This window comes from Motacilla alba, chromosome 3, assembly GCF_015832195.1.
Source record: "Motacilla alba alba isolate MOTALB_02 chromosome 3, Motacilla_alba_V1.0_pri, whole genome shotgun sequence".
NCBI lineage: Eukaryota > Metazoa > Chordata > Aves > Passeriformes > Motacillidae > Motacilla > Motacilla alba.
Genome location: NC_052018.1, coordinates 26,786,658 through 26,799,719, shown reverse-complemented (window position 1 = coordinate 26,799,719; position 13,062 = coordinate 26,786,658). Strand labels below are relative to the sequence as shown.

The 13,062-nt window shown below is 38.2% G+C and overlaps 1 protein-coding gene across 4 annotated transcripts in view; it reads left to right on the top strand.

The window, feature by feature from the left end:
* Positions 1–13,062, top strand: part of EYS (eyes shut homolog) — a 789,226-nt gene that overhangs the window by 739,919 nt on the left and 36,245 nt on the right. For all 4 annotated transcript variants that reach the window (XM_038131819.1, XM_038131820.1, XM_038131818.1 and 1 more), the window contains 3 exons: positions 6,515–6,697; positions 11,886–12,052; positions 12,249–12,393. In XM_038131819.1, the coding sequence (XP_037987747.1) occupies positions 6,515–6,697; positions 11,886–12,052; positions 12,249–12,393 (495 nt within the window). The remainder of the gene's footprint in view (positions 1–6,514; positions 6,698–11,885; positions 12,053–12,248; positions 12,394–13,062) is intronic.

The following is a 13,062-nucleotide window of genomic DNA, read 5'->3' as shown; positions in this document are numbered from 1 at the left end:
CACAGCAATCTGTAAGGTTCTTCCTTAAAACATTTCTGAGCAACACTTATGGTAATGTTTCACAGCCCCTAGAATTCCAGCAGGTTTTTTGTGGGATGTATTCCCCCATGTATAAAATTAATTTCAAAGTGTTAAAGTGGGAATAGTCACTTGCTTCAAGTTCTGTGGAGTGAAAATCAGCTTGCAAGCAAATTGTTTCTGAGCAGCTATGTTTGGCACTCAATGTCACCTTCAGAGTTGTTTGGGTCTGCAGACTGAGTTGTGCAGTTTGGTGGCAGCAGATGCCCAAAGGGAACTTCCTCAGCTAAAAAATCTGCAGGGTTGCTCTTCTTACTGTTTAAGAGACTTTATTTTCTTGGTTATTTTGTTTTCACTGGGCTTTAATTTCCCCCACACCTCCAATGTGACAAATGTCATAAAAAACATAAGAAACACACATAGGCACACTCACACACTATTAATGTCAGTGCTGTACTAGCAGTTTTTCAGAATCATAGTTTCATCTCTGAAGTCACTTTTATTATTTCAAATTTCAGTTCCCAAAGTAAAACCGATGACTCCTTGATTACTGATGCCTCAAGACAGATAAAAGGAATCCGTAAATCCTGGAGGTGGGGAGGGAAAGTCATACACCTGAATGACCCATTAAGTGGATGACTAACTCTTGATACAACAGTCTTCCAGACATCAGGAGTATTTTACTACCACCTTGAACCCTCAGCTGGCACTGCACCACCCTGCAACTCTAGCACCCCTTATCTTTTCCTCCTTGGACTTCCCAGAGTTACCAGTGAGCAAAGTGAGTATGCGTGGCAAGGTTCCCCTGCAGCCCATGGTACAGACCTTGGTGAGGCTGCTGTCCCACTCCATCCCGTGGAGCCCACAGTGGAGAAGATACCCACCTGCAGGCCATAGAGGATCCCAGGCTGTGACCCCACGGGAAGCCTGTACCACAGCAGAGTCTGGCAGGACCTGTGGACCCATGAAGAGAAGAGCCCACACTGGAGCAGTTTGATGGCAGGACTTGTGACCCTGTGGGAAACACATGCTGTGAAGAACTGTAGCCCATAGAAAGGACTCATGCTGGAGAAGTTCATGGAGGACTGTCTCCCATGGAAGGGACCCCACACTGGAATGGGGGAAGAGTATGAATAGTTCTTTCACAGAGGAGGAGCGAGTGGCAGAGGCCTCATCCACAACCCCTATGCCCCATCATCCTGTGCCAGTTGTAGGGGAGGAGGTAGAGAATTCAGAAATGAAGTTGAGCCCAGGAGGAAAGGGGGGAGGGGGCAAATATTTTAAGGATTGGTTTTATTTCTCGTTACCCTACTCTCATTTGATTGACATTTTTTCCCCAAGTCAAGCCTGTTTCATCCATGACAGTAACTGGTTGTCATGGGATGAGCGCAGACAAGCCCTACCTTAGCCTCAGAATTCAGTAGAAGCTTAAATTTTTATTCTGGCCCACAGGTTCTAATGATGGCAAAACAGGTCTATTTATAAAAATGAACTGTTTAATATAAATAGACAAGAGATAAGAGATGAAAGATCTTAATCAGAATTACTTATTACACAGTATAAAACCAAAGAACTAGTAATTGATTGCAGCATAACATAAAGCAGTATATCAGGGGATATAACTGTATTAAAGCTAGCAAAATAAATAGTATTGATTAGGAGTCAAATGTAACTTACCACTGAAATGACAACAATGTGCAGATTCCTTTACTTAATCCCCGGAGAGTAAAGGCGAAGCATCCCTCCTCATGGGAGAAACTCCACATATTTCCAGGAAAATGTACAGGTTTCTGCTTTGTGAAAGTTTGGTGTGGCTTATATAGTTGTAAATTGAGGTGTCTGTCAGTCAGAAATCTGGCTTATCTTCCCAGATCTCACTTCAACATTAAGATGTTTATTGGCAGCTGGGAGATGCCAGACCAGCGTTAACTCCATGGTGCCAAAATACCTCACTACGAGACAGCTCATCCTGCTTGAGTTACCTGATAGGTTAAGTAACAACAGATAAGTTTGGGGCGAAGTAGGGGGTGGAGGGTGGGATGCCCTGATACACTGGTGAGTGATCTTTCCCTGTCCTTATCTCAAGCCACGTAATCTCATTCTATTTTCTCTGTCCGTCTGAGGAGGAGAGTGACTTAGCTGCTTTGGTGGGCACCTGGTGTCCAGCCAGGGTCAATCCACCACAACTTGGAAGACTGTAAAGTACAACACTTAGTAGTAATTTCAATTTTTTTTTCAATATTGTCTTTGCAAATAATTTGTCTTTGCAACAGCCCTGTGTATCACTTAGGGAAGACTACCTGGAGAGTTGTTCAAATGAAAGGAATTTGAAGTTGCTGTTCAACAGCGGCTGAACATGACCCAGGTGTGCCCAGGTGGCCAAGAAGGCCAATGGCATCCTGGCCTGTATCAGCAACAGCGTGGCCCAGTAGGACCAGGGCTGTGATTGCTGTGCTCAGCCCTGGTGAGGCCACACCTCAAACACAGTGTTTAGTTCTGGGCCTCTCACTAAAGAAGATATTGAGGGTCTGGGGTGTGTCCAAAGAAGGACAGTGAAGCTACTTGAGGGTCTGGGAAACAGGTCCTGTGAGGAGCAGCTGAGGGAACTGTGGATGTTTAGTGTGGAGAAGACTCAGGGGGAACCTCATTGCTCTCTGCAGCTACCTGAAAGGAGGCTGTAGGGAGGTGGAGGTCAGTCTCTTCTGCCATGTCTTGAGGGGCTGGACAAGAGGAAATGGCCATAAATTGCACTATGGGAGATTCAGATTAGATATTACCAAAAAAATATCATTGAAAGAGTGATTAGGTATTGGAATATTCTGACCAGAAAGATGGTGGAGCCACCATCTCTGGAAGCATTTGAGAGGCATCTGGATGTGATACTTAGGGATATGGTGATTATGGTGGTGCCAGGTTTTTGGCTCGATTGGATGATTGTGAAGGCCTCTTCAAACTTTGATGATTCTGTAATTCTGTGATTCTATGAAATATGAACAGATCTTTAAGAGAACTCTATAGTATTCATCCCACACTGTATATGGCTGCTGATCTTGGAGCCAGATACCAAGCTGGTAACTGCTCACAGTTAGTCAGTGGTAATATTAAAAAAAGTGCATAATCTGATGGCAGTTCTGTAGCCTGAAGTCTTTATCTCTTTATACCCCTTTAATGTGTCTTGATTTCAGCAATGTATTTTAAAGCTGTGGTCTGAAATGTATTGCTAGTCAATGCTGAAGGAGCATTAATTTTAACTCGTAACAGAAAATTCAAAGATAACAAAACCTTGATTCTCTTTTTTCTTTGTCACTTTATTCTCCTCACTTTTGGGATTTTTGTCAAAGTATGGTTTATTTTTTCTAACTCCCATTTCTTGTGCTCAGCTCTGATGAGATATACAATATTAGGGAAGTAAGTAGTCAACCACATTGATACATTTATATAATGGGATAATTTGTCATTATTTGTTTGTGAGTCATTGGGACATACCATGCGTTATTACTTGTTCAATACTGGAAATTCAGAAAAGCAGAATGATGAATGACATAGAACTGACAGAGAGACACAGGACAAGATCAAGGACAAATAGTCTATAAAAGACTTCAGTACTCTGTCAGAGCAATGTTTGTTTTAGTCACAGTGTTAATTTGGAGAGTGCAAGCAAGGCTCATAATCAAAGTAGTTGGGACACATCTCTGTTCTTTACCACTTCTGACTGTGCAGCGCAAGAGCAAGAGTAGAAATCAGTTTGGATGATGTCCAGACTGGCTAATTCAACCAGTCTCAATCATTTAACAAATACTGTTTAGAAGGACTGTGCTCCAATGAAAAGATTATGCAATTTTCTGCAGTCTTGGCTCCATAGATTTATAATGAAAAGAGAGAATTCTGAGAATAAAAAGAAAGGTGGAGCTCTTTTCTTTCACATGATTTTGCCAATCACTGCATTTTTCATACAGGGTTATTATTTTTTCATTCAATTTTTAAGCTAAAAATATGTACAGGTGTGGTAAACTAGACTGCATTAAAATCAAATTAATGAAGGTCATTGCATGAAATGAATCTCAAACACTGATGCACATTTACTGATGTCTTTTCACTTTTTTATGTGATTGGATAAAAATCTCTTGACAAACAATACTTGGTGTAGACAAGAAACATGATTAAAAATGTGGTATAAAATCTATAATGGCAGTTCAGAGACAGATAAAATATGGAATAGGTGTCAAGCTAGATAGATTGAGTTAGCCAGAAATATAAGCTTTTGACTCATTACTAATTTAGATTTTTAAATACATTTTACTCTCCAGCTACCAGCATAGAGAGGACTATTTGCAAACTGCCTACCTGTTAAGGATAGTGTGGTTAATTAGATACTGCATCTGACTTCTACTAGGTGTGAGAAACATCTTCAGTACAGTGCAGAAAACTGTGAATATGTAAATCAAAATAGTTTGTCACAGTTTCCATTAAAAGTGCCCACAGGACTCCTACTGCCTTAAAACATATTATTCCCCTTCAGGACTACATGCCTGATGGAGGTATAGCTCCATATGGTGCTCAGGCAATCCTTCTCCAGCTTTCTTGTAGGTCCTCTTTAGGTACTGGATGGCTGCTACAAGGTCTCCCCAGAGCCATCTCTTCTCCAGGCTGAACAGCCCCAGCTCTCTCACACTCCCATGTCTTCACAGGAAAGATGCTACAGCCCTGTGATTGACTTAGTGGCCTCCTCTGGACTTGTTCAGGTCTGTGGCTTTCTGCATTGGAGGCCCTTTGTCAATCTTTAATCCAGCTTTATATGGAATACTGGAAGGAGCAAGTAGGAAGGCAAGAAAATAACTCCCTAATTAGAATGCTCCAAGGAAACAGCTGAGACAATGGGGTATCTCATCCTGGGCATAAAGAATTATCCCCTCTTGGGAATAACTTATCAGGAATAGACTCTTCAGTGATCTCTGCCAGCCAACCAAATTGCCTGGCTCTGTGAAGATACATGAGAGAATTTGCTTTTCCCCTTATAAATCAAAGCAGGAAAAAACAATAAACACAAAGAACTCCTTCATTTTAAAATGTTCTTGTCTCTTAAATATTTTGTGGTTTATTAAATAAACATAAAGACACAAAAAAGAGGAAAAAAATAAAGGAAAAAAGAAAGTAAAAAAGAAAGAAAGAATACTTTGCATCAAAGGAGCAGTCTGTGTGTCATATTTTTCCTGAATTAGCAAAAATACCGATTTTGAGACTCCTTCAGTTATGTTCAAGTGATCTAAAGGAATCTGGGAAGATTGAAACTAACATGAGATTTAAATATGGGGGAGTTTTGTTGTGTCTCCTATTCAGTCCATGATTCACAGAGGTCTGAGGCTTGAAGTTGTGTTCAGTCAGACTCATTTCCAGTGTCCTGCTAATTAGGAAAAAAACACTGCTTCATATTTTCTGGCTCCCATCTATGATCAAGAGCAAGGCATAATGTGCCACATGTGTGGAGTGGTGCTCAATACGTGGGACAGTACACTCTGTACTGCTGCAAATTCCAAATCTGTACTAGAAAAGGTTTGTCATGCCTGTGTCTGCACCTTTTCTCAGATGCAGGTACCAAGGCAATGTCTGCCACATCAGTGCCAACATGGCAGCTTTCCCAGGCTGCAAATTTAGAAACAGGTTCTACACTCTGGAGGTGGTAGTGACATTTTCACAATTACATGTTATTGTTTCTCCCACCCTGTAAGCATTTAGGTGCTTAGATGTACTTAGGCTAATATCAATTTGCTTGGGGAGCATTATAACCCTTTACTAGCGTTTCCCCATCTGGTTTGTGCAGGGTGCAGATTTGTATTCCTTCCTCCCCCAGTCCCTCACACTGCCTTCATTAATAAAGCTGTGTGCAGTCACGTTTGGTGAGCAGGTTGCTTGGAGGTAACTGCTTGAATCTTTTAAATGCAGTCCCAGACAGTCTTTCAGGATTAAGCTGTCATTCCTCTTTCTCCTGTTTTTACTGAGCTGTGTTGTCAATACAAGCATTATGTGATCTCTGAGCATCAGCTCCAGGAATTGACTACAGCACTCTGGCTACTGGGTGCCAGCCCAAGGAGCCATGTGGGTACTCACACCAGCGCTCTGTTTTCTGTACAGACAGGAATAGACTTGATTTTATTTGTAATTCATGTAGGTCCTGTTCACTGTGCTGCGAATTCATTCTATGCTTCTTTTTTTCTGATTTCCTCTACCTGTGAAGAGTTATCATTCCATAACCTTGTCAGCACATTTTATGTACTCACCTTCACTCAAATTCCTGTCAGAGATGGCATTTCATTTACAGGAAAATTTCTTTCTGTATTTTCTTTTGTCTGTCTGAGTCTGGATTAATTACTGTTATTTGTAGCAATGTTACCTAGAATCCAGGAGATGGCAGTAGTTGCCAATAATTCATTTTTTAAAAGAAGTCTGTTGAACCTTTTGCCCTAACACTGAATTTATTCTTTTTTTTTTTTTAATACAGCTATTAATATTACTCAACCAAGTTTCAGTGGCACAGATGTCTTTGGCTATACTTCATTCCTAGCTTATTCTACAATCCCAAATATCACCTTCTACTATGAATTTCGCTTGAAATTTCAGTTGGCAAACCACCACTCAGCTTTACAAGATAACCTGATTTTTTTCACTGGACAGAAGGGCCAAGGTAGGCTTTATTTGTATCACTTATCCTTACAAGCTTTCAAATTCTTATTGAACAAGTAAGATGAAAACATGCACAGGTTTCTCTTGATTCTATTTAAGATATAATGTCATTAGTGGGAAAATAATCTCTTCAAAACTGTATTGTTTTGTAAAGACAGAGAAATATATCAGGTTGTAGAAATGTTTCTTTTATTAAGGAGAAATATAATTGCTTTCAGTAATTGAAGTCAACAGTTAACCTGGGGTAATGTATTTCTGAACAAAATAAATGGAAACCCGTAGGCCAATGTTCCCTTTTTTCAGTTGTTAACATAAATTTCATTATTGATCATTGAACTCTGTGTTATTCACAGAAAATAGGAGACCCTCAACCCTGAGATCTCTCAAGGCAAGTTAACCCAAGCTAGCAACGAGTAAGTTGAGCTAGAGTCTGTGTAGCAAAGCATTCAATTTGGTCTGATTAATACAGCTGAGAAGCAGGTTATGTAAATCTACTCAGAGTATTTGTACTAAGATTTTAACAATACTTGAGGTATCTCTCCACAGCACTCCTCTGTGGCAGCCTGCATGGCATCAGCATGGCATGGGTAACACTACTTGTGTTCTGTCTATCTCAGCATTGCTCCAAACAGAAGCCATAACACCAATGAAAGCTGAGCAAAAGTTTATAATTTTATTTATTTGATAAGTTTATTAATTCAATGCAGACATAAAACAGTCATAGGTCATAGATACTTCATAAGAAGCAAAGCTTATTTTTGTCTTAATCATTTCTGCAAGTGGAGCATGACCTAAATTTTGGGTTTGGAGCTGTCCTATGGAAGTGTTGAAGCCTATAAGGGAGGTTGGATGAGATGTCTTATGTCTAAACGTACCACAGTAGGAGAGTGATTTAGGTGTGATAGTAGAAGTCTCTACTACTTTAGTAAATCTTTTAGCATATCTGTAACATCACACGAGTTTTGAAGATATGGCCCTTGACCTACAGGAACACTACACTTATGCTGAACAGTATCAGAAAATTAATGCTTCAGAAGGATAAAGTAGGGGACAAATTATTTGGTGTTTTAAGATACTGAGCTCCCAAAATGCATTATTAAAAATCAATTTTGGGGAGGCATTATGCAGTTGCATATATATCTAACAAAACAATTGCTGTATATCACATCAGTAGGATACAGGGGATACCTCATTTGCTATGTTAATACATTTGACATTTTCTTAGGTCTTTCTTTCTATTAAATTCTTTACTTAAACTCCTACACCCTCTGAGGTTTCTTCCCCTTTCTCCTTGTGGCAGACTTGCAGGAGTCAGACTGTTAGTGTATTGCAATGCAAACAAAAACTTGTTAGTGTAAAACAGCTCAGCAGTTTATCTATGATATAATTAAGTCTGCTACTTTTCATTTGCAAACATCCTGTCACATTTAGCTAGTGCAGCTCAGCAGCACTTTAGTGTGCCATGAGACCCTGGTACTTAATGCATCGGGTTGATTACCCAAATTAGCCTAACACAGATCGGTATTAACCTCTCTGAATGGATTTAAACTCAAAACTTAGCTCTGCTTCTATCTGTGTGAAAACCATAATTTGCTAAGGTTTTTTTCCCAAACTTCAGCAAGAGACTGATTGATCAAACCTGGTTGATCCTGCTAACTGATCTACAATCCCATTACTTTAACTACATCCAGGTAGAACTGTCATCATGCCACATTTTAATCCTGTGACAGTCACCACTCACTTGCAGGCAGCTTTTCCTTTCACTTGCTATTATTAATTTTTGTGGATGGATGAAATATTGTCTTTCTTTTTTGTGTAGCTGAGCATAAATGGTGCATGGAGTTGAAATTACCTAAAACCTTTCCATCTAATCATTCAGAAAACAGCATTCAAAAGCCAATGTCTGCCTCATTAAATTTTTGTAAGAAATTTTGTTGAAATATGAACACAAAAAAATCATTAGAACGTTCTCTTCAACAACAAGAATGAACCACCATATTCAGACATGTTTCTGAAGCCTTAGGAACTGAATTTCAAACACCTGTTTGAAACATTTCCAATTGTAGGAAATGTAACCAAACAAAAATCATACCAATTAATTCATTGTCTTTATTCAGGATGGAGAAAATGCAAATATGAAATGTAGAACACCAATGGTATGAAATAATTTGATTCTTTTTCAGTTACAATAATCAAAGGAAAACTTAAAAAAATTTTTGCTTAAATATAAAAGATACATTGCACTAAAATTTGTCTCAAAAAGGCCTGCCTGCAGGGTGTACCCTGTACTGTCAGAAGTCGTTGTGGAATGTAGGTCTTGGAATCATATTTGGCTGAACTGAGTTTTTAAAAAAAAGTCTTACTGGTGTCATTTTTATTAATGAGAATACTAGCATTCTGGGCTTATTATGCAGTTGCCAGGCAGAAACCTGGCTTTTTATTACTTTGCATATCATTTGTGTGTGTGTGTGAGAGCACTATGGTACAGCAGTCGGGCATTTCTGCATCCCTATGTCAAACAACGGGTGGGCAGCAGCACACCTGCCAAGGGCAAGGCTCAAAAAACACAGAACAATGAGGTGAGGGTAAAATACTGTTGATAATTTGTGATTTTGTCCTTAGTTTTAAAGGTTGGGAAGATTGAGCACCCCACATTTTAACAACAAAAGCAGTTTCTTACCAAGTGAATGTCACTTATTTCACAAAGATGATGCTCTTGTTTTAACAATTTACTGAATGTTGAACAATAGTACTCTCAACAGGAGAAGCATGAGGGTTTTCACAGGCAGTGTTCTTCCAGTAAGGAAGCGCTTTTTAATACTTAATTTGAATTTTCCCCTTTCTCCATTTAATCTCATTTATTGTAATTAACATTCTCTTGCAGCACCCTATCTGATTTCCCACAAATGTTGTCTCTGCCCAAATCACAGGCATCAATTTCATAGTTATCCTCTTCTGAGTTACTATAAAATACTGTCCCAATACATAGCTAAAATTAAAAACTGTCTCATTTATGCAAACTATTAACATTATTTTATTCTACCTTAACCCTGACAGAGTTCAAGGCCAAGGATAAGACCTTGAGCAACTTGATCTAGTCAATGGTATCCCTACCCATGGCAGCGGGTGTTGGGACTAGATAATCTTTAGGGTCCCTTCGAACCCCTCAATAGTCTATGATTCTATGATTATCTTCACCATCAAGTCAGTTTTGTAGAGTACTGAAACTGCTACATTGCATGTCTTTAATGTACTTTAATTCTGAAAAAGCATTTTAAAAAGTCAAGAAGCCTTTTAAATAACAGTTGGTCTTTAATGTGCTTTCCTTAGTTTTGCCAGTCAAATGACATAAGTACATCATAGACACTGCTAAAAACAGAAACTTTTGTAAAGGTTTTTAAAAAAGAATTGTTTTTTTCAGTTTGGAAGTCCTTTGCTGGTATTGTGCCAGTGTAACTGAAAGCAATGGGATTTCATTCCATTATGAATAATCATGAACAAGTCATTGTAAAAAAAAAAAATGAATAATGTTTGTGTTCTATATGACTGAATGTAGCTGCACACTTTCTACAGAGGCAGTGGATTTATATTCTTTGGAATAAGGATTTACTTTTCTTTTTTCTATAGATTCCCATTGCATCTGAATAGTAACTCTATAGAAAAAACAAACTTCTGTATAGAAAAGCACAGTACACCCCAGATTCATTTCCAGGATATGACATAAGGGGAATATGACAGTTTTGGCTGTGAAGCAGCTGTGTGCAGAACTTCAGTGGGAGGACAATATAAGTAGCATTGTTTCCTGGGGAAAAGCCTACTTTATCTTTTGCAAATGAAGAACATTTCCCATGCATTTGAGACAGGGGCATCAAAACACACATTTTAAATGAGGGCCATCATGTGACACTGGAGGAACAAATAGGAAGAGACCTTCCCTGAAACAAATACAATACGGCCTTATGAAAACAGAAGAAAATATCAAATAAAATACCATGTATGGGCATGAAATTGAGCACTTGAATTGCTTGAATTGCTTGAATTCACAGGGGAGTTGTAAAAAGAAATGTATGGCTTTGAATTTCAATTTGGGTCATCCTAAGGAACAAGTGAGAACATTTGTTACTTTCACCAGTTTGCATCCTGGTTCTTTTACCATAAACAAAGAAAGGTTGGGGTTGATGAAAAGAAACAAGTTGATCAGGTTTTCTCTAAGCAATGGTGGTTCCTCCCTTGCCTGCATGAGGAGAGAGACTGAATGTTCTTTTAAGATGATAGTATAAAAATGTGTTTATTTGCATGACCAGGAATAGGTTCAGAAATTGAACTCTTAATCATGGGCTTTATGTCAGACATAGAATCCTTCAAATGACATTTTACACTGTAGTTACTAAAAGCACAAACAGCACTTATAGCATGCAGGCCTTAATGTAAAGAAATTAAATTATTTACTCCAAACTGGAAAATCAATAAGTTCTAACCTGAAAGTTAAGAAGGCTTAAAGAATTAAAGCACTTGGCTGACCAAGGAAATTCCATAAATGAACATCCTAGAGCTGCCTTAATCAGGGGCAGGTGCAATAAAGTCTCCAGGTGCTATTGAGTCAAGGGCAGCTGAAGGAGCTTGATAGAAGCTGCCAAAGCTTTTTCAGAAGCCTCGGAACAGCAAGTGTCGTCTGGTTTTGAGGCTCTTGAAGTACCTATAATGAAAGCTGAAGGCATCCTGGAACAGGATTAAGTCAGGGCCTAATCTCACCAGCAACTTGAAATGTCAAGTTTTATTTTATTTTATTTTATTTTATTTTATTTTATTTTATTTGTATTTTGGAGGAAGTTGAAAATTTATTTGTGTTCTGGGGGGGAAGGAACAGCAATAACTGCTAAAACCACCAGGGTTGAAGGGTTGACAGGTTTTGTGAATATCACTCACTTAACTGTAGTATGAAAAAAAATCTTCTGTGAAAAATCCTGTAAACATTTAAAATCTCTGCAGTTTATCTTTTAAATACACAAGAATACTGGACATAATATTACAAGTTAAAAAGATAATATTAGAAACATATAGTAAACTCATAAGCTTCCTGGCTAATATTTTGCTAAACTGCTAATTTTTCGGTGGGTTTGGAGTATATTTTACACACTGATGTTGACTAAATCCTGGAATAAGTAGTTATCCTTCTTTTGTTTTTCCAGGTCTGAATGGAGATGATTTCTTGGAGTTAGGCCTCCGTAATGGGAGAGTGGTATATAGCTACAATCTAGGTTCTGGCACAGCAACAATCATTAGCAAACCACTTGATCTGACACTCAATATTCATGTCATGCAACTTGGCAGAAATCTTCAGAAAGGCTGGCTGAAGGTAAAAAAGTAATTCCTTAAGAAGGATAGCTCATAGATGAAATTGTTCTCTGTGTTTTTTCACATTTTACGTGGAAAATTTTATTTTATTTATTATTTTGTACTTCCCTATAAAACTGGGAGGATTTTCTTCACTAGGAGTTTCTAAATAAAGGCAAATCCTTTTGTTGTAACAAGTATTAATGTTTCATTGAAAGGTGGATGATCAGAAGAATAAAACTGTCACTTCTCCTGGGAGGCTGGTTGGACTCAATGTCTTCAGTCAGTTTTATTTAGGAGGCTATCGTGAGTATACTCCGGAGCTCCTACCAAAGGGACCCAGATTTAAAAATGGCTTTCAAGGTAAAGATTGCACCATTTTCAATTCCTTTTACTACATGCATCAGATTGTATATCTTTCTTTCATAGGCAACTGAAACAATCTCTGTCTTATTAGGAAAGAAACTAGAATCTCCTTGGCTGAATTTCCTGTGGCTTTTTCATTATTTCACTATGATAACTAAGAAACTAAGATAACTAAGATGATGCAAAAAAGGCTTTGCTAAATAATTTTAATATTTTCTTTTTCTGCTAAAATGGAAGTTTGCCATGTAATCTCTTCTTATGTGTCCCTGTTCTACAACATCACTTCAAAATTACTTCCTTTCTCAGAAGTAGTTTAGGTTCTTCTCCCACTGTGACTGGCAGTGCTAGTTTGGGTAATAGATTTCATGCTGTAAACTTATTTCTGAAAGAAATCTGATTTTTTTTTCCTGGCCTTATGATCTAGGTCTCGAGACAGGACTTGGCTAATTCCTTTTGCAAATATTTATCAAGCAGATAATAATTTTTACCTTGAAACTGATATTGAAGCTTTATTATTCTGTTTTCAACTCCTACCAGATCAGCAATGAAGCAAAGGACTTGTTCATAGCACTTTATTTTTGTTCTTTACTTCCAAAGAAAAAATGTTCTTGATATTTACAAGGCAAAATTTCAATTAATTTTAAGCACTGGAAAGCCTTTCAAATT